The sequence below is a fragment of the Vulpes lagopus genome, chromosome 2 (genome assembly GCF_018345385.1).
Source record: "Vulpes lagopus strain Blue_001 chromosome 2, ASM1834538v1, whole genome shotgun sequence".
Classification (NCBI taxonomy): domain Eukaryota; kingdom Metazoa; phylum Chordata; class Mammalia; order Carnivora; family Canidae; genus Vulpes; species Vulpes lagopus.
The window spans coordinates 87,616,554-87,634,859 of record NC_054825.1 but is presented as its reverse complement, the minus strand read 5'-3'; the positions used below and the strand labels follow the sequence as shown (position 1 = coordinate 87,634,859).

The window sequence follows — 18,306 nt, the reverse complement described above, 5'->3', positions numbered from 1 at the left end:
TCCTTTCTATAACCACCCCCATCCCCACCTTTTCTTATTACTAACATGCAAAACTATCAAAGAAAAGCAGATTGTCCAGTATTTTTTAAATTACTGAATAAAGGGGATCCATGGGTGGCTCAGCGGTTTAACGCCTGCCTTTGGCTGCAGGGCATAATCCTGGAGTCCCGGGATCAAGTCCCACATTGGGCTCCCTGCGTGGAGCCTGCTTCTCCCTCTGCCTGTGTCTCTGCGTCTCTCTCATTAATAAATAAATAAAATCTTTAAAAAAAGAAATTAAGAAAAAATATTTTAAAAAATTACTGAATAAAATCTGAAATATATTTAAATTTTTTAAATTAGATGGTCTGAATTTTTCATATCTCTTTCAGAAAATAATACTGCCAAAGTAAAAAACAAACAAACAAAAAAAACAAAAAAGCCCCCCAAAACCAAAAAACAAACTGCTTGTCAATTATATGTGGACCTTTATTCTTCCTTTTCCTCTGGGTCAGAATGAAATTCTTTACCTTGACTTCATCTCCCACTTAAACTGAGCTGTTTGTCCTACTGCCAGATTTCCTGTGAGATTCATTTCTCTATATTAAAAAAAAGTTGCATTTCACAAACACTTGTGGTATTAGTAGCTCAATGTCAATCAGGTTTCCACAACCCTCTATCTAATTCTCATTTTAACAATTAATAAGCTTGGCTTCATGGAGAACAAAAGAAACCAATGACCACAATAATAATAATAATAATAATAATAATACCCACAAAAACCTCTGCCTCCAACAGGAAGGTATATGAAGAGTTGCTATCCTTCACATAGTTGGAACGGTAATCGGTGGGGCTGGCAGAGTGCAGGACCAGAAGGAAGATTAAGAACCAGCTGATGAAGTAATAGCTGGGAAGCCAAAGTTAAGCAGAACGTCCTGAGAGCTCCCTGGGAGCCCCTACTCACCCCTTTCATCCCCAGCGCCAAGCACAGAGTATGCATCCTTCTACCTGGTTTTTAAATTGAACTAGCAAAAATCAAATCCAATACCTTGATTCCTGAACTCCTGTGGAACATCCGGGTTTTCAATGATCTAGTAAGGGAGACACACCACAGGACAATTAGAAGGTTTGCGCACAAAAATCCCGGACTCTTAGACAATGGAAAATTCTAGGAAACAAATGTCATTCTGAGTGCTCTGGGCTCACCTAACTCTCCTAAGTGCACCTCCAGGTCTTGATAGCATTTCATTACTCATGGTATTTAGGAAAAGACTCTGATGTCTGGAACTGAGTTCATCAGGTCCTAAAATATTCATTCAAGAGTTTGCAATCTTCACACAGGTTTAAGTCCTTTACACACTGTATGATTCCAGGGTGCTTAGCTAGGGCTTGGAGCTACCCCTGCGTAAACTGGTGAGTTACCTTTGCACAGATAGTTTGTCCCAAGGTCACAGACAACACTTTGATTGGCACCTAACAAACACAGATTCTTAGTAATAAGAAGGATCAGGTTCCTGAACTTTAAAATACAGGTCTGTAGACGGTTCTTCGGTCTCTATACCTCTGAGCACTGGGAGAGAAGAGGGCACTTTCATTCTAATCAACTACCAGACATATAAATCATCCCAGGACACTGTTTTAACTTGTTTAAAGTTGTTACAGGGGCATATTTTTACTATTCTCTGTTCATCAATTTGCAAGCTCAGTTGCTTCCATAGCATTCACTGAAATCTTATGTCAATGTCTACAGCTCAGCAGTGGCTAAATAAGAGTGTAGAACAACATTTTCTGGAGGAAAAACATCTAAATCATATTTAGAGAACAGGAGAAACACTACCACCTTCCCCCTAAGTATTTACATGTGGCATTTTTGCTTTTTGAAATTAGTAACTTATAATCTAATAATACCTTTCATCATCTAAATAATTCAATAATAAAGTTTGATAATAACTCCAAGATCCTGATGGTACAAAATCAAATTGCATAATCTGTCCTGGGAGTAGGGGTAGACATTAGGTTGATGATACAGTTGACCCATGAACAATGTGTGAGTTGGGGGAACTGAACACCCCATATAGCCAAAAATCTGTGTGTCACTTTTGACTCCCCTAAAATATGACTACTAAGAGCCTATTGTTGACCAGAAACCTTACCAATAATATAAACAAGTCAATTAACACATATTTTATACATTATATGTAATATATTCTGTATTCTTATCATAAGGTAAAATAGAAAAAAGAAAGTGTTATTAAGAAAATCATAAGGAAGAAAAAATACATTACTGTATTTATGGAGAAAATCTGTGGTCTCATGTAGTTCAAACTCGTGTTATTCAAAGATCAACTGTACATTCCATGTTAATGTTTTTGCATTCTAGATTTATTTTCTTTCCATTGTATTTAAGTCTTCCTAATTGTGACATGGCTCTTGATTCTTTCCCGTGATGGGTCATGCTACACATTACACATCTTTCCTAGGTAATGCTAGGTGCGCCATGAGAGAACACACAATCTCCTTTTAATGAAACTCACCATTCCTATAGACCACTTCCCTTTAAAGGCTTTTTAAAAAATTACCATTTTTAGCTGACAAAACTTATGTCTCCCTCTAGTAGATATCACATATGCTTCAAATATTAGCATCCTGAGAATTACTTTTCTGGGACATGGAAGCATCTCTGGGGACTGCATGAGTAATAGAAAGGAAATGACAGGAAATACTAGTTTTCCACCTAATTTGGGATCTTGCCTCAGGCTGGGTAAGTCCAGATGGTCAGTGATGAGCAGGACCAGAGGGCTTATTAGACACATAGTATCACAGACAGGGGCAGACAACCCTCTAAGTTCTTTTTTTTTTTTAAATATTATTTTTAACCAATCTCTACACCCAACATGGGACTCAAACTTGTAACCCGTGATCAATAGTTGCATACTCTGGGTTTGGTCCACACCTCCATAGCTCTCTACCTGTTACCTGTCTCATGGAAGAGCAATGTGAGCTAAAAGGCCGAGTCATTTTACTTGAAACCTAATATTCTCCTACTTAAAATTTTAAAAAGATTCAGCAAAGGGATACAATTAAAATCACTTTGATACTACAAAGTTTCATTTAAGTGTTTCATGTTAAAACATGAAGATACCATTAGTATTATATTACCTCATCACGTTGCCATTTAGTAAGGATGAAGTATGAGTACATGATTAATATAAGATTTTCAACGTTTAAGGTTTATTTCTATTACAATGTGCTTTAATGTTTTTTCTTAAGTGTTTTTTTCTGTAGCATATTTTCTATTTATAATTTGAATTTCTTTTAAACTACTATTTCCATGCTACCATATTCAAAATACTAGTTTAAATGAAGTAGTTTTTAACAAAGGGTAACGTAAGGAAATAGCATCTCAAGATAAAACAATTTTTTAATAGAAACTTGGGCTGTGGACATAGCAAACATTAAAAAAAATATCAGTATTTGCTTTTTCAGATTAGTGTTGCTTTTTCAACCCTGTCTGTCACAGCAGGGGTTAGGAGCCCAGGTGCTTAGTTCTGGCTCTTTCTTTCACTGATAAGCTCATGCATTTCAGATTTCAATTTCACCTCTCTGGGTTTCATCTTCCTCATCTGTAAAATGAAGGGTAAAAGAATTTGACTAGGTAAACCCTAAGGTTTCATTCAACTCTAAAAATTGGAAGATAATTGAAGGTAAAAATTAGAAATGATTTCAGTTGAATATGAGATCTTAACTTCTGTAAAGTTAATTTCTGAGATATTTCAGACTACCACTGAGATTTCCCATTCTAAAGAATAATAAAGTGTTCATTTCAGAATACTTCTTGCAAATTTTAAAAGAATTTTAATCTGAATTATTCAGAAGCAGATAAAAAACCCCCACATACCTATTTTAAAGAAGAATCATCTCTTCACTAACACTCCCCAAAGATAAAATATATGAGAAGCCAATTACATTTATATTTTTCCCAGGGAACGCTCATTTTAGACAATCTGTTCAAATTTAGATCAATAAGTTCCAATGGCCTTCAATGACAGAGAGAAGGCAAACTGAGCTTCACCCTTATGGCACCAGCACGTGAGGGAAGACCTACTGGCACAATCTTTTAGTTAACAAAGAGAAACACACACTACACCTCAAACATGTAATTAATTGCTGTCAGTTTTTCCTAATTTTGAACTTACTTCTAGTATTAGTTAATATGTCAACACAATATTTTTATGTAAAAGTTTTCAATCTGAGTTAAAAAAATGATTAAAAAACAAAAGTGAATCACAAAATAATGACTGGAAAATGATAGGAGCCACAAGGACAAAGGACTCCGAAAACTTTAAACAGGCAAAAATATATTTAAGGAGCTTAGTTTGTATAAATAAACATTCTTCTAAACCAAGCAAGCCCCTCCTACTGTTGCAGTAGGAAACAGCCAGGGCAGCAGGTGGGGGAGGGAGCGCTGGGATGTGGGACACACAGCATGCAGTTACACACATACCGCCAAGGCTGCTCACCGTATTTTCCTGCCTTTGTCGTAACTGTAAAGTCAAGTCACTCAGCATTTGACTCAGAGTTGCCCGCACAGCAGTGTTTATACTACGCTGGTGACAGCTACATATGTAAGTCTCAATGCACACCTGGTAAAGAAATAAGAGAGCAACATACACGCTCTGTGGGTATCAGTTGGTTACCGACATGCTTTGGAATTGACCAGAGAGGATAACAAATCTCTCTTAAGTAGAAAGTCAGCCTGATTGAGGACTAATTATCAATGAGTACTAGAAATATTTAAAATCTTGAAAATTTGTTTTTAAGCCTCCAGGCAAGTAACCTTTTCCTAAAGATTACCACTCTTAGAACTTACCCAGAGCATCATTGGAGAATGCAAATTAGTGATTTTTAGATATGCCAAATAATTCTACCGAGAGGAGTTGCAGGGGGCTGGAAGTTAATCAGGAAAACCTCCTGCCATGGCCAAACAGGAACAGAATTTACTCACTCCTGAGTTATGAATTATGGGGAAAGGGTTACTGAATCCCTTTCTCCTGCACTATAAACAAGCTCGATCTTGGGTAACTCTCTGGCTGTGCTCTTCTGGAATCCCGGTAGAGGTGGACCATGGGCTGGGTTACCAAGCAGCATGGCTTAGGGTGAAAGTGTCTCTCAATTTCTAAGTTGCATCTGAATTGAGAACAATGTGGATGGACTTTAAAAATCTGGTGAGAAGTTCAGGTTTGGGTTTTCTGGGCACATCTTGTTGCTCACATCCTCTGAGGGACGTCTGCCAGTTCTGTTCACAGACTCCTTAAGGACATTCCACTTCCTTAACACAGTTGAAACATGGAGGCTCGGCAGCCAAGGTGACTGCACCCACCGGGGTGGCTCTCATCTTCTTGCTCTGAGGCTGGCATTTGAGAGCCACAGACTGGCTCTGAACCGCTCAGAGGCAGGGACTCCTTCCTGTGACAGAGAAATGCCTGCCAGGGCCCTGCCTCTCTTCCCTGTCGTGTATCTGCTGAGCAGATGTAATGCCACTTGTGGCCTATTTGGGTCTTGCAAGTCTGAATATCAGGTTGGACCTGAGAGGACTCCCCGATGACTGCACCATGGAGAAATCCCAATTTGGGAAAAAAACAAAACCAAAACAAACCAAAAAAATCAAGCCCAACCCTCCTTTGATGATGATGATGTTTAATGTCAGGACTTTTTAGATTTTACTGTCTCTTAATTCTTCTGGAAACAATGGAGATGGGCATAACAATAAATGTGCCCTTTAAATTTACTGCATTTTCCCTCTATAAGGTAGGCCATCCTTTCCTGTTTGCTAACTATATTTAGACCCACAAAAAGAAAAAGAAGGGATTTAATGTACTGAAATTATTTTTCTAGGAATATATACTCTGAGTTTATCTATGATAAAAATAAAGTTTTCTCACCTCAATGACAAATTTAATTTGATGGATAAGAAGTGAGATGGGAGAGATCCTAAGTGTTAACCTTTGTTGCCACTACTGTCTACACTGTCAGGCTTGTCATAACCTTTTTGGTAAAATTAATGATGAAAAAGTAAATATTTTCCAACAGTTTAATTCATCTCCTATTGGATGCTGAATAGTCCAAGTGAGCATTTAAAACTCATAAATTTAATTGGAAGTTAGTTTAGATTGATTCATTTTTATGCAAAAAAGAAAATTCCAAAATATTTATTTTTCTAATTACCATTGAAGGGCATGTAAGTTTTGAATTCATTTTCTCCAATGATGATGGATTATAATGTAGTTGAAGCCACAAATTATACATACTTAGAAAAAAAAGTGTCTTAATCTTGGAAGGCTTATACTTGGCATGTCATGAAATGATGCACAAACCCAGGAAATAAATCCAAATGAGTGCAGGGTTTCACTTTGATGCAACAAATTCTCTGTAGTGTAATTAGGCACAGCAGGACTATTCGTGCCTCAAAATTTAACAGTTTTCTTTAAATCCTACATTCTCTCCAGAAGCCTTTATAGCTGCTGATCTTTAAGATCTCTGAGCACTAAAATAAATTTAAGGGGGATTTTGAAGCTGTAGAAGTATTAAAGATGAAAGAGTAGCTATTTTGAAAGCTGAACTCATGCTCAATATAAGCATGATTCTTTTAGGTATGGAGAGCTATATGAGCTATACAACCTCCCTTCAAAAATTTTATCGGTCACTTTGGACCTGTGAAAGAAAGCATGGACGAAAAAAAAAAAAAAAAAAAAAAAAAAAAAAAAAAAAAAAAAGAAAGCATGGACGAGGAACTAGAGTTTATGTAATACATACGGTTCAGTATATGGGCAAGAACTTCCTAAATACCAAATGTGTTTCTTTGAGTTTTAATGTCACCACTACCTCTTTGGTTTAGTTGCCTCTACCAGGTGTACAACACTTGGAGTGACTCATTGCATGCTTACTCTGTTTTTAAAACTGAGTGGGGAAAAATTATAGAGGAAGACAAACCATGAGAGACTCCCAAGTCTGGGAAACAAACAAAGGGTTGCCAAAGGGGAGGTAGGTGGAGGGATGGGGTAACTGGGAGACAGGCGCTTAGGAGGACACTTGATGGGATGAGCACTGAGTGTTATACTATATGTTGACAAACTGACTTTAAATTTTTAAAAAAGGGAAAGGAAACCCTAAAAAACAGGTATTAATCTGGGGTGCCTGGGTAGCTCAGTTGGTTAAGTACCGAACTGTTGATCTCAGCTCAGGTCTTGATCTCAGAGTTACGAGTTCAAGTTCCAAGTTGGGCTCTGTGCTGGGTATAGAGCCTACTTAAAAAAATGGGGTACCTGGGTGGCTCAATGGTTAAGTGTCTGCCTTTGGCTCAGGTCATGATCCCGGGGTCCTGCATCGGGCTCCCTGCAGGAAGCCTGCTTCTCCCTCTGCTTATGTGCCTCTCATGAATAAATAAATAAAATCTTTTTTTAAAAAAAGAGTGTTAATCTAAGAAGCTCATTCTGCTAAAGCTGGATGTGCAAATATTTACTGTGATAAAAGGGTATCCTTTTTTTAAAAGATTTTATTTATTTATTCATGAAACACACACACACACACACACACACACACACACAGAGGCTGAGACACAGGCAGAGGGAGAAGCAGGCTCCATTCAGGGAGTCCAATGTGGGACTCGATCCTGGGACTCCAGGATCATGCCCTGGGCCAAAGGCAGCCGTTAAACTGCTAAGCCACCCAGGGATCCCCCAAAAGGGTATCCTTTTAAATATAAAAATGACCACATACCTGATAATATCACTATTTTTAAGTCCACAGAAAGAAATGCTGTATCAGCTATCTTGACATATCCTAATAAAAAGTTTCTCCTACTTGCTATAATAATAATAAACTGGTAAACCAGTAAGGGTCCTCGAGCTAGGTTTTCCATGATAAACCTGACCACTGTGTTCAAGGCCAGTGATTTTTCACTTCATAAATGTTTTTCTGCCTCTATCTTGGAGCAGTGCTAACATGAGCACAGTGAATCAGAGAAGGTAAGAGAATACCAAGTCCAAAGGCAGGCTGAGTTTCTGGGAAGAGGCTCCTCAGTTTCTTCTTGCAGTACTTCCAATGGCACTTCTACCTCCCCATGCCCTTTGCTTTCGTAGAGCAGAACTGACACTTAAAAGTCCCAGTTCTGTATCTCTGCCAGAGGCTCAAAGGGCCAAGTCAAATACCTTGTGAAAAGCCCCAGGCCCCTGATCTCCAGGGAACGCACGAAGACACAGGGCAGTGAGGAGTTTCGTAATGGACATTTTGACCATTTCATGCATTTCTGGACGTCCAGCTTTATGGCATGCTAGACACAGCTGAGGGCAAAACCACAAAGAGTTAATGAAGCAAAACAAATCCAAAAGGCAGAAGGAAAAAGAACAAGAAAACACAAGTCTGCAAGCCATACACGAGCAACAACAGTCAGTAGTATCATCAAGTAAGGAGACCAATAAATAACAGTACGAGGTTAAGAATCATTATTATTAATCACCGGGGTAGAATCATTATTATTAAGTATGAAGCAGCATAGTAGAATGTCATAGACATATAACATTGGCCAAAGTGATAACAAATTTTAAAGCGGCTGCCACAAAAGAAATTTGTTTATCTTTGCAAAGTGGATACGATGTTCACTTTGTTGAACCGCATTTGCCTTCTCTTTCCTATCTGAACAGGGCTGGTGGCACAGTTTTGTTAAAACAGTGCATGAAAAAAAAAAAAAAACAGTGCATGATACTGAGCACTAACAAGTTCCATAAACAGAAGAGCTATATGTTTTCAATTGGAAAATCTTTATGGAGATGAAAAATAATTTATGGTGATAAAAAACAGGAGATCAAAGATTAAGCTACAAGAAGCAGAAGAAATGTCTTTTTATATAGGGAATATGAGGAAAGCTTGTTGATCACATTAGAACCAAAACCAATTTTGATTGTTACTACAAACCTACACCTTACATCATGACAATTCAGTGGCCAAGCCATTTCTAGGTGAACTGCTGTAACAGGTGGGTATGTGACAGAGGGCACCTCATCATATGGTTCCTGCTGGTTGCGCGCACACACATACAGAGTGAATTGAAGTTATTTTATTATTCCTAAGAACTGTGTGTAAGTAAGTCTGACTATCATGCTAGGTTGGGAAATTTGTTGGTTTTCCTTCTAGAAATTTTTAAGGTGTCCAAGCATACATGGACAACTCTGATTGTGACTTCTCTTCTCCTCTTCATATTCTTCTTGGCTTAAGCTGGCTTATTAAAATGGCCTCAGCCCTTTAATTCCTGCACCTTAGTCTACAGAAAGTCTATTGAACTTTACCCTTTGCCCTGTGAAGCAGCCCAAAATGAAGTAGAGAGGATCTCTGCACTGCTCTCCATGTCTTCTAACTCCAAATAAATTCTTCAAGAGCTATGTAAGTCAGACATTCCAGGGAAAGGTGGAAGGTCTTTGCAAAAGGACTAGTTTGCTCAAAGCCTACCCGGCAGCAAATAACCAAAGAACAGACACCTCAAAGGAATTAAATCAGGGTCAGTAAAGAAACAGGCCCACAAGGAATAAAGAAAGCGTTTCCAGAAGGAAAAGTGGAGACACTCCTTAGAACAGGATTTCCTTACTTCATAGGCCTCAGCCAATTTGAGACAATAATCTGGGCTCCTTTGACCAATTTTCTTGCCAGGAGGTGGGGTTACTCCCAGTTTTAGAGAGAACATAACAAACAAGATGCTTCCAAGAAAAACTGACCGGGTCACCTATGCACTTTTCTTCTGGATTTTATCTGCAGACTAATCTGCTCCTTAATTGTAGAGAATATTTTATTTGCTGTATGTCTCAGGAATAATGCTACTACATTTAATAAAAAAAAAAAGAAAAAGAAAAGAAATCATTGGACACTCAGGAGTTAGCAGTCAGCCCAATTAAAAAAATCCTTTAGTGACAACTAGAATCATTTGGCTTGGAATTGGAATATTTGGCAGCAGGTCTTCAGCCTTCATGGTTTTAAATTCCCTTTGGTAACAAGTGATACTAAATAAAACTAGGAACATAAAAACATTAGATCATCTGATGCTATTATAATGCTCATAAAATATAAACTGAGTATCGATATATAAAGATACCCAAGAAAGAGGCATAAACCTAACAGTCACTTGAATCTATGGTCACAAAAAAAGTAAAATTCACCAATACTGCTGCTTCATATGTGAAAATACCATACAGGCATTTTCTAACTATGCATCGTGGTAAAAAGCCAAGGTAGATAAGACTCCTAAGAATTTCAGTTGATTGCCAATATTATGATGGCAGGATCCTACCGACATTTTTAAAGGCTGAGAGCAAGGAAGCAATATACCATAGTGGTTAACAGCCCATATTTGAAATATAAAAAGTCTGAATTTGAATGTCTCACTGTAGAAACTTGGACAAGCAAATTATCCTCACTTTCTTGGGATTCTTTATCTGTCTTCGTTGTGGGAAAGATGAGAGGAGAATGTACAAAAAAAAAAAAAAAAGACACTACTTATTGACATACCCTAGGGACTCAATGGCTAGCAGCTACCATTATTATTAGTTGGTTATTATTATTAACCAGTGTTTTACAACTGAGGGATAGATGGATAGATGGAGTCAAAGAGGCAGGACCCTAAAACTAAGAATCTTAAAGAAAAAAATGGTCTTTGAGATAGGCTTTGCTTGAACTTAACAAGATCAGAGACTGGAAGTTTCCCATAAGTCAATAAGGAAACCAACAAATACACAGTGATCAACAAGGCTTTTTCATTTTGAAAAATCCCACAGGGGAGCCTAGAGCAGGCATGAGAATATACCCTGAATTTTTCCAATGAAACATTAACCATTTTCAAATTTGCTCTACAGACCTTCTGGCTCTGGCTTCTCTTCTTCCTTTATCCAAAGTCCTTGGCAATTTTTATTCCTACAGCTTTTTCCAATATTAAAGTAACTACTCTTGGAAAACTCAACAGCAGATCTGCTAAATTGGGCATCATACTAAGAGAAACCTTGGTCTAGTTTTCAACCAATTAAGAGAAGTATTATGTATCCATAGAGTTTTTATTTCTGATTATTCATGAAATTGGACAGAAAACACATATTATGTATTTCATAATTATCCATTTCTAAATTTGATGATTTTCTTATTCCTCCTATATCATGGAAAACTATGTTCTGAAAAACTTTCCTTATTACAATTTAATTAAACAAGTTAAAGATAGACATACAAATAAAGGCTTTATTTACATTTTACATGTTTAATGATCCTCTTACAGTTTCAACAGTGCCTTGGGGAAATGGGCTCATTTTTCATAGTTAAGTACACATCCCCATTTCCTGATCAACAGGTTTCAGGGTAAACACTGTTCTTGAGTAAAAGTCAATGTGCATCAGGGTAAGAAAGAAGAGAATGTCTGGATTCTTTCTCAACATTTCCACAGGAGCTTTAAATAATTGATTTTAAGGTGTGTTTTAAATAGTTTCCCAAGCTATAGCAAAAGTGACAATAGAACTTTTTTTTTCGTTAAGTTACTTATTTTTATGAAAAGTCCAGATACAAGTAAGAAAACTTCTAGGAGCGAAGCACTAGTTTTAGGCTAGAATGTCCTGCTTTCAAAACCAAGATGCAGATTTTCAAAGGCTAAATGAGCAGGTGAGAAGCACCTGAGAATCTACAAAATCACTGTGCTTAAGTCCACAGAATAACTTTTTTTGTGGCAGCATAACTTTCTTACATAGTTCTTTTCGTTGATGCTATTTTAAGATCAACAGTCTTACTTAAAGCTGAGTAACAGTCTTAATTCCATCTGCAAAGTTCATTCCCCTTTGCCATATAATCTAACATATTCACAGTTTCCAGGGGTTAGAACATGGATGTCTTTACAGGGAGAGGGTTTTATTTTGCCTGCCACCAACCATTGAAAAATAATTTAAGTGACTTCTATGGTGAGAACTGAGAGGCTCTGAGCTGTTTTGCTAATTTGAGGAACCATAAAGGCCAGTGAGAAAAATGTTTATTCCTCTCTTGTGTAGCTAATGTAAATAATGATTTCAGATGGTTCTACTATTATTCTTTCTTAAATTGTCTATACATTATTCATCTAATAATCTGGTATTTGTAACTACTGATCCATATGCTTATATTTATAAATTGTTGCTATGCTTTTCATATAAATAGATCTCATCCTGTGCCAGATTACATAATTACAGAATGGGGTAGAGGCATTCTCCCCCTTTTTAAAGGCTGACAGTGGGCCTTATGGCTTCAGAAGGAACATAGGACAGCTCTGTAGCAGATTAGACTGTTAAAGCATAAGAAATACACCTGATACATGTCAAGCACTGACAAATGGGAAGGGAAAAGTGTAGAGGTGATATGGCAGGAGATGAAGAACGAGAGGGATAGGAGAATCAAAAGCCTGCACTTACTGAGGGGTCACCATAGAGGGGATGCTGCTGTGGTAGGTTACCATTTTTGGGGACGGGGGCAGCTCTTGCCTGGGTTTTGGATCATTTCAAATGAGAGTATGCTGACACATGTGACACTGCTTCTTAAACTTGGATAGGCCCATGAATCACAAGAGGGCTCTAATTAGAAAACAGACTTTTACTCATGAGTCTGGGGGTCAAGCCTGAGGTTCTGCATCTCTAATAAGCTCCCAAGTGCTGCTGATGCATCTGGTTGGTGGACCACAGTCTGAGGTTTTAGAGTACCATGGCTCATTCTGACATGGTTTTACAGCAAAGGTTGGTGGGAGAGAAGAGTAGCCATCAGAGTAGTTGTTGTCAACTTGGCTTCTAAAGCAGGATCACTGGAGAGCTTTTATAAAATGTGAATGCTTAGGATCCCCCAAGACCAAAAAACTTAGAATTTCTGGGGCAACCGTAGGCATCTTCTTTTTACTAATACTTCCCAGGTGATTCTAATGTGCAGCCATTTGATGAGAACCACCAATGTAAAAGTAAGGCCTCCAGAGCATGGTGACTGTAAGTCTCCCACAGATAACAGTTTCAGGAATATAAAGAGGAAAAAGCCAAAACCTAATCAAGTAACTACTGAAAATGGCCAGCCTTATATAGGAACCTAAGCCTGCCCCTTGTTCTGATTTTTCATCACCGTTAGTAGTCAACTGATATATATTATACTCTTAATCAAAAGACATGTTTTAAAGACAAAAGGCAGGATTAGTTTAACTCCAACACTGGATCTGTATGGTATTCTTTCCTGAACATGGTTTGGGATGAAGCTGGGGGTAGCCTCTTTGAGGGTTCCACTATTTACAGAGATCATAAGAGCCCCCATGAGGTGGGCCTTCTGCAACCAAGCTGGTGACAGCATGTGCAACACAGTGCGAAGAGTAGAAGCTCAGTCACAGCCACTGGTCTTGCATCCCATGTCCACCACTTTTGAGCTCTCTGACTTTTGGGAAGTTGGTGAGCCTCTATGTGTCATTTGCCTTATCCGTCAGATATGGATAATACTGCTTCACGGTTTACTATAGGTAAAGCTCTTAAAACAGTGACTGGCACAGAGTAAGTGCTAAATAATATGAGGGACAGCTATACATTATTGTCTTTGAGTTTATGTACTTGTCTCTCACCATAACAAGTGACAGGGTATGTTGTCATGCCTCCTCAGAATTACCAGCTCAGAGAGAGAATGGCCATGGGAGGGCCTGGAAATGGAACTTATACCTCATAGAAATCTGATGGGTTGCAGGATAAATGTCCACTATTCTTCTCAGCAGCAGGAGCACTCTCCAGGGTGTGTCTGTTGTTGGCTTTTTTGAGCAGTGCAGCAGAGTGTAAAGCTCCGGCCCTAGGATCTGTGGTGCTTGTCATGCTCGGGGATCATTCAGCCTCTGTCAGCAGACTGCCTTGGGAATGTCCTTCCCATGGAACAGCCAGACAAAAGAGCTGGAGTCTTACTCTCTTGAAGCTGCTGTCTAGGCCCAGGGGGGCAATTCTGCATGCTGCCATTTACCAAAGGCACGCTGAGATGGTGATTCTCACACCTGTGACCAAGCAGTCTCCACAGTCCTGCTATGCTGGGGAGTGTTCCAACATGTCCAGTGACCAGAGCAGAATGGCAGAAGGAGTGAGGAGCAGGAGAACTGCAGACGAAATCACGTCCTGCTGTGAACGGGGCAGTGGAAGAGTCTGCTCATGGGCCTGCGGGAGGGGAAGGGCCGAGAACCTCATCAGTGGGCCTGCAGGCTCCAGTGGAAGGCCCCACCATCAAATACACGATGAGATATTTATTTTCTAGATCTTCATCAAGTCCTTCCTTCAAGGGAATGTCATCTCAAGCTTTTTTCATGGACTATAAAGTCCAAGCCAGCGTTGGAAGCAACACACGTGTCCATGATGGTTTGACCCCGGCTTCGCTACCTTCATGCTCCTATCACATGGGGGACGCTTCCCCGACTGAGGGATTGCAGAGGGCCACAGCAGGACATGAAGAGCTGGAGAGCTAGTGAACGAGTTACTGTTCTCTCAGGAAGCTTTGCTGGATGCCCCATCCTGCCAGGGTCCTGGCCAGAAAAGCATTATCCAGGGGACATCGTGATGGACCTGCCGCTCCCCCAAGGCAGCAGCAAGGGCTTACTGTGTGGCTAGATCTGCACTAACAGCTTCTTCCGTGGATTCTACCTTACTTGTCCAAATGGCACAACCACACTACCACTGTGGCTTCAGCAGAGAACAGACGCTAGGCCCAGGGAGGTAGCCAAGAACACCACAGGTGGGTGGAGGCAGCAGAGCTGGGGTTTACATCCAAACAGTGCTTCTCCCGAGCCAGGGCTTCTTGCCACGAAGCCAGAACGCCTTTATCTTCATGTTGCTTTGGAGCTGAGATCTTTTTGTTTTTTTTCCAAAAGACAAAAAAAAAAAAAAAAAAAAAAAAAACCAAAAAACCCCCCCAAAACCCAACAACACTTGGTTTTCCTTTACAGGTTTGGGTAGACCACTATGTTTTGATGTTTTATTCTACCTGAAAAGGCCTGCTGAGTCTTTACTGATACCTTCAGTAAACAGCCTTAACTTGGGAGGTTCACGGCCATGTGTGTCCACTCTTCAGGGATGACATCTTGAATCTTCTCAGATTCTCATTCGAAAACTGGTTTCTGTGAGGATGATAAAGGCAGCCTCCTCCTCCTCCTCTGGAAGGTAGCTTGGAACTCTGGCAGCACTTCCCCTCCCCACCCCAGAAGGTCCTGGAACAACCTGTTATCCATCCACCCCCCTCCACCACAGTCCTCAGCTCCATCAGCAGGGAGATTGGCTAGGCAGGAACAGCTGCATTTCCCTTCTCATCCTTCACATGCCAAAGGGCTAACAGGCCACTATGCTTTCTTGCTGTAACCAGAAATTACACTTGTCATTTTAAAAGCAAACTGATATGGGGTACTTAAATAGTCAAAATCCTACAGAGACTAGGTTGGTAATTGCCAGAGGCTGAAGGGAAGGGGGGATGGGGAGTTACTATTCAATGGGTGTAAAGTTTAGTTCTAGACATCTGCTGAGCAACACAGTGCCTGTAGTTAATACTACCATATCCTACACTTAGAAGGTAGATTTCATGTTAAATGTTCTTACCATATACACACAAAAAAGGGAATATGAAAATAATGAGAACACTCATAGGTGTCCCTTAAAAATCAACTGAAAAAATATTCTATTTCTTTACCTATATGGAGTAAAACATATAAATATGTTAAAGACAAGTGTTCTTTCTACCTATATAAATACACATTTGGGAATTTACGTTGTAGTGAGAAGTCAGCTAATTGCTTTTTGTTCTTTTCACAGACACATAAGAATGTTCAATGTGCTCAAAAATAATTTTCTCTTTAATGCCACACAACACCATAAAAAGCACAGGTATAGGCCAATATAAATACTACTCATGATAAGGCTAACTATATGAGTTGAGGGATGTTTTTTTTTTTTGTTTTTTTTTTTTGTTTTGTTTTGAGTTGAGGGATGTTTTAATTAGTTTCATTGTGGTAGTTATTCCACAATGTGTATATATATCAAAACATGGAGTTGTAGATTTAGAATATGTAGAATTTTTGTCTATTATACCTCAATAATTAGAAAAAGAAAAAAGAAAACATGTTCAAGACACTATCTACCTGGTATATTCAAGGAATGGTGATCATTACTGCAAAATAGATAGATAGATAGATAGATAGATAGATAGATAGATATAGATATCCATGAGCACTGATTATTAAGCTTTCTTTTTTCTTCATAATTTCAGAATTCAGAATATCATTGCCCGTTTGAGGTCTACACATGTACTCTTGTCAAAACACATGAATTCTGAAGATACTCTTTTCAAGAAATGGAAAGAAAATTATTCTAAGAGTATTAAAGTATAGCTTTGGAATGCTGACGTTTCCAAAAGCCACAGGCATCTGCCAGACACTCGAGAAGCCAAGAATTCTGTTGGACATACTCTTAGGAGTGCTGGAAGGTGCACAGTTCCCCAGCCTGCAACACAGATGGGAAAGAGAAGGCTTTCCAACGAGTGTTACAAAATGTGTTCATCGGGCTTTAGGTGGAGAGCCTGGAATTTCATCAGTAAATTTCTCTCTCACTCTCATACCTGGTTTCTTAAAAACCATTTTTTAAAAAATCGAATGCTTTTTAATTATTTTTGAGAAAAACAGATTCAGAAAGCAAAACGAGATGCAACACTGAGGTGTAGTAGTGTTGGGAGAACCAGTACTGTTATTTCCATTTTAAAACCTCAAATGAAGCAAACCAAAGCATGCAGAGCATTATGACCAAGGCTGATGGAGTCCACAGCCTGCTTCCTACAGATCATTTCCTTAGTGGAAACTCCCTAAGGTAATGATCAGAGAAGGGTTTACCCTACTGCTGGCTGCTGGACCTCAACTCCAGCAGGGACTTCTCCCAGCTTGGGGGAGGCAGCTGCTAGCAGGCACCAAACAAGCAGCACTCGAGGGCCGGGAGGGGGCGGGGGGGGGGGGGGGGGGGGGGGAGCGGGCACTCACCTCGGCAATCTTCAGTACTGCGCTCCCATTCAGGTCAAATGTCGGGGTGTAGGTTATGCAGAGCAAAACCTTTAGCAACCAGGATGTGGGGGAGGAAGGGAAAGAGAAGGGGTTAAAAATGTAGAAATAAACAGAGATACGGTTTCACATATCATTTGTGCAGCCCTGTTTTTATGACTCCTTTGCTCTTTGCTTTATCTCATGTTTCTTCCCATGCTACTTACTGCTAACGAGTGGCTGCACACTGCCCAATAAAATAGAGACTAATACTATAATAAAGGGACCTACCCTCTTCCTCCAGGGAAGGGCCACTGCAAGACTGGCCAGAGACAGCATTCCTCAGCAACTCGAGGTGGTCTACCCAATAACATGGCTCAGCGCTATGCATGGTGGGTAAATGATCTAGGTTAATACTGTTAATAAATGTGATGATTGTTCTTATTTCCCTGATAAGGAGACTGATGCTAAGATTAAATAAGCCACCACAAAGGAACAAGTTGTGCAGCTGAGATCTGAACCCAAGTAATCTGACTCCATGTCCCGAATTACCATGCGATCTGCCCACATGTCATTGTACTATCCTGTTCCTGTCCCCTTCCTGGATCCCCAAAACATACAGAAATTCCTTAATAGGCAATTTCCTCTTCCCTCCTATAACTTCCCCCAGATGCTGCTCTGAGTTTACTTATTTATTAGTCTCAGATGACTCTTATTCTACAAGACAGACAATGAGTTGATGACATTTGCAAGACCTTTAACAACCTCTAAATGTTTCACATCCTACTTGCAGAGCTATCAGCGAACAGATTGATAAAATTCTGTGGCATTTTTAAAACTTGTTTCTAATTTCGTAGCTAAGAGGTGAGACTCTCCCTGTCCTCTGACTTCTGACACTGAATTTTTCTCACTGACCATCCGAGATTAAACAGCGCTGGTGTCTGCTCCTCGATCGCCAACCCAACACTGTCCTGCTTGCAGCCTGGCCTGCCAGTGGGGGCTACCTGGTGGTGTTTCTCATCTGGTTCTGCCCAGTTCATGGAAAAACGCTGAAGCCTAGCAAATTTACCATAGGATATCACCTAATCAATGAATAGTGTACTTGCCGGATGGGACAAGGAATTTCTCCCAATCCCTCAGTTTAGTTACCAGCCAGGCCACCCTCGGAACAGCTGCTCCTTTAGAGAAAGCTAATAGGTATGAGATTAAAGAAGCTGAAGGGGATCTTCTTGAATTTTAGTCATGAGATTATATAAATTCATTGTGGGTCTGTTTCT

At 39.6% G+C, this 18,306-nt stretch overlaps 1 protein-coding gene across 7 annotated transcripts in view; it reads right to left on the bottom strand.

Annotated features, from left to right (window-relative positions):
* Window positions 1-18,306, bottom strand: part of ARFGEF3 (ARFGEF family member 3) — a 177,290-nt gene that overhangs the window by 99,775 nt on the left and 59,209 nt on the right. For 3 of the 7 annotated variants that reach the window (XM_041744802.1, XM_041744803.1, XM_041744806.1), the window contains 4 exons: window positions 17,033-17,101; window positions 8,187-8,318; window positions 4,500-4,622; window positions 1,028-1,070 (listed from right to left, as the gene is read on the bottom strand). In XM_041744802.1, the coding sequence (XP_041600736.1) occupies window positions 1,028-1,070; window positions 4,500-4,622; window positions 8,187-8,318; window positions 17,033-17,101 (367 nt within the window). Of the gene's footprint in view, window positions 1-1,027; window positions 1,071-4,499; window positions 4,623-8,186; window positions 8,319-13,703; window positions 14,627-17,032; window positions 17,102-18,306 lie in introns of those variants that run through there. The other 4 variants (XM_041744804.1, XM_041744805.1, XM_041744807.1 and 1 more) reach the window with 4 other exon arrangements.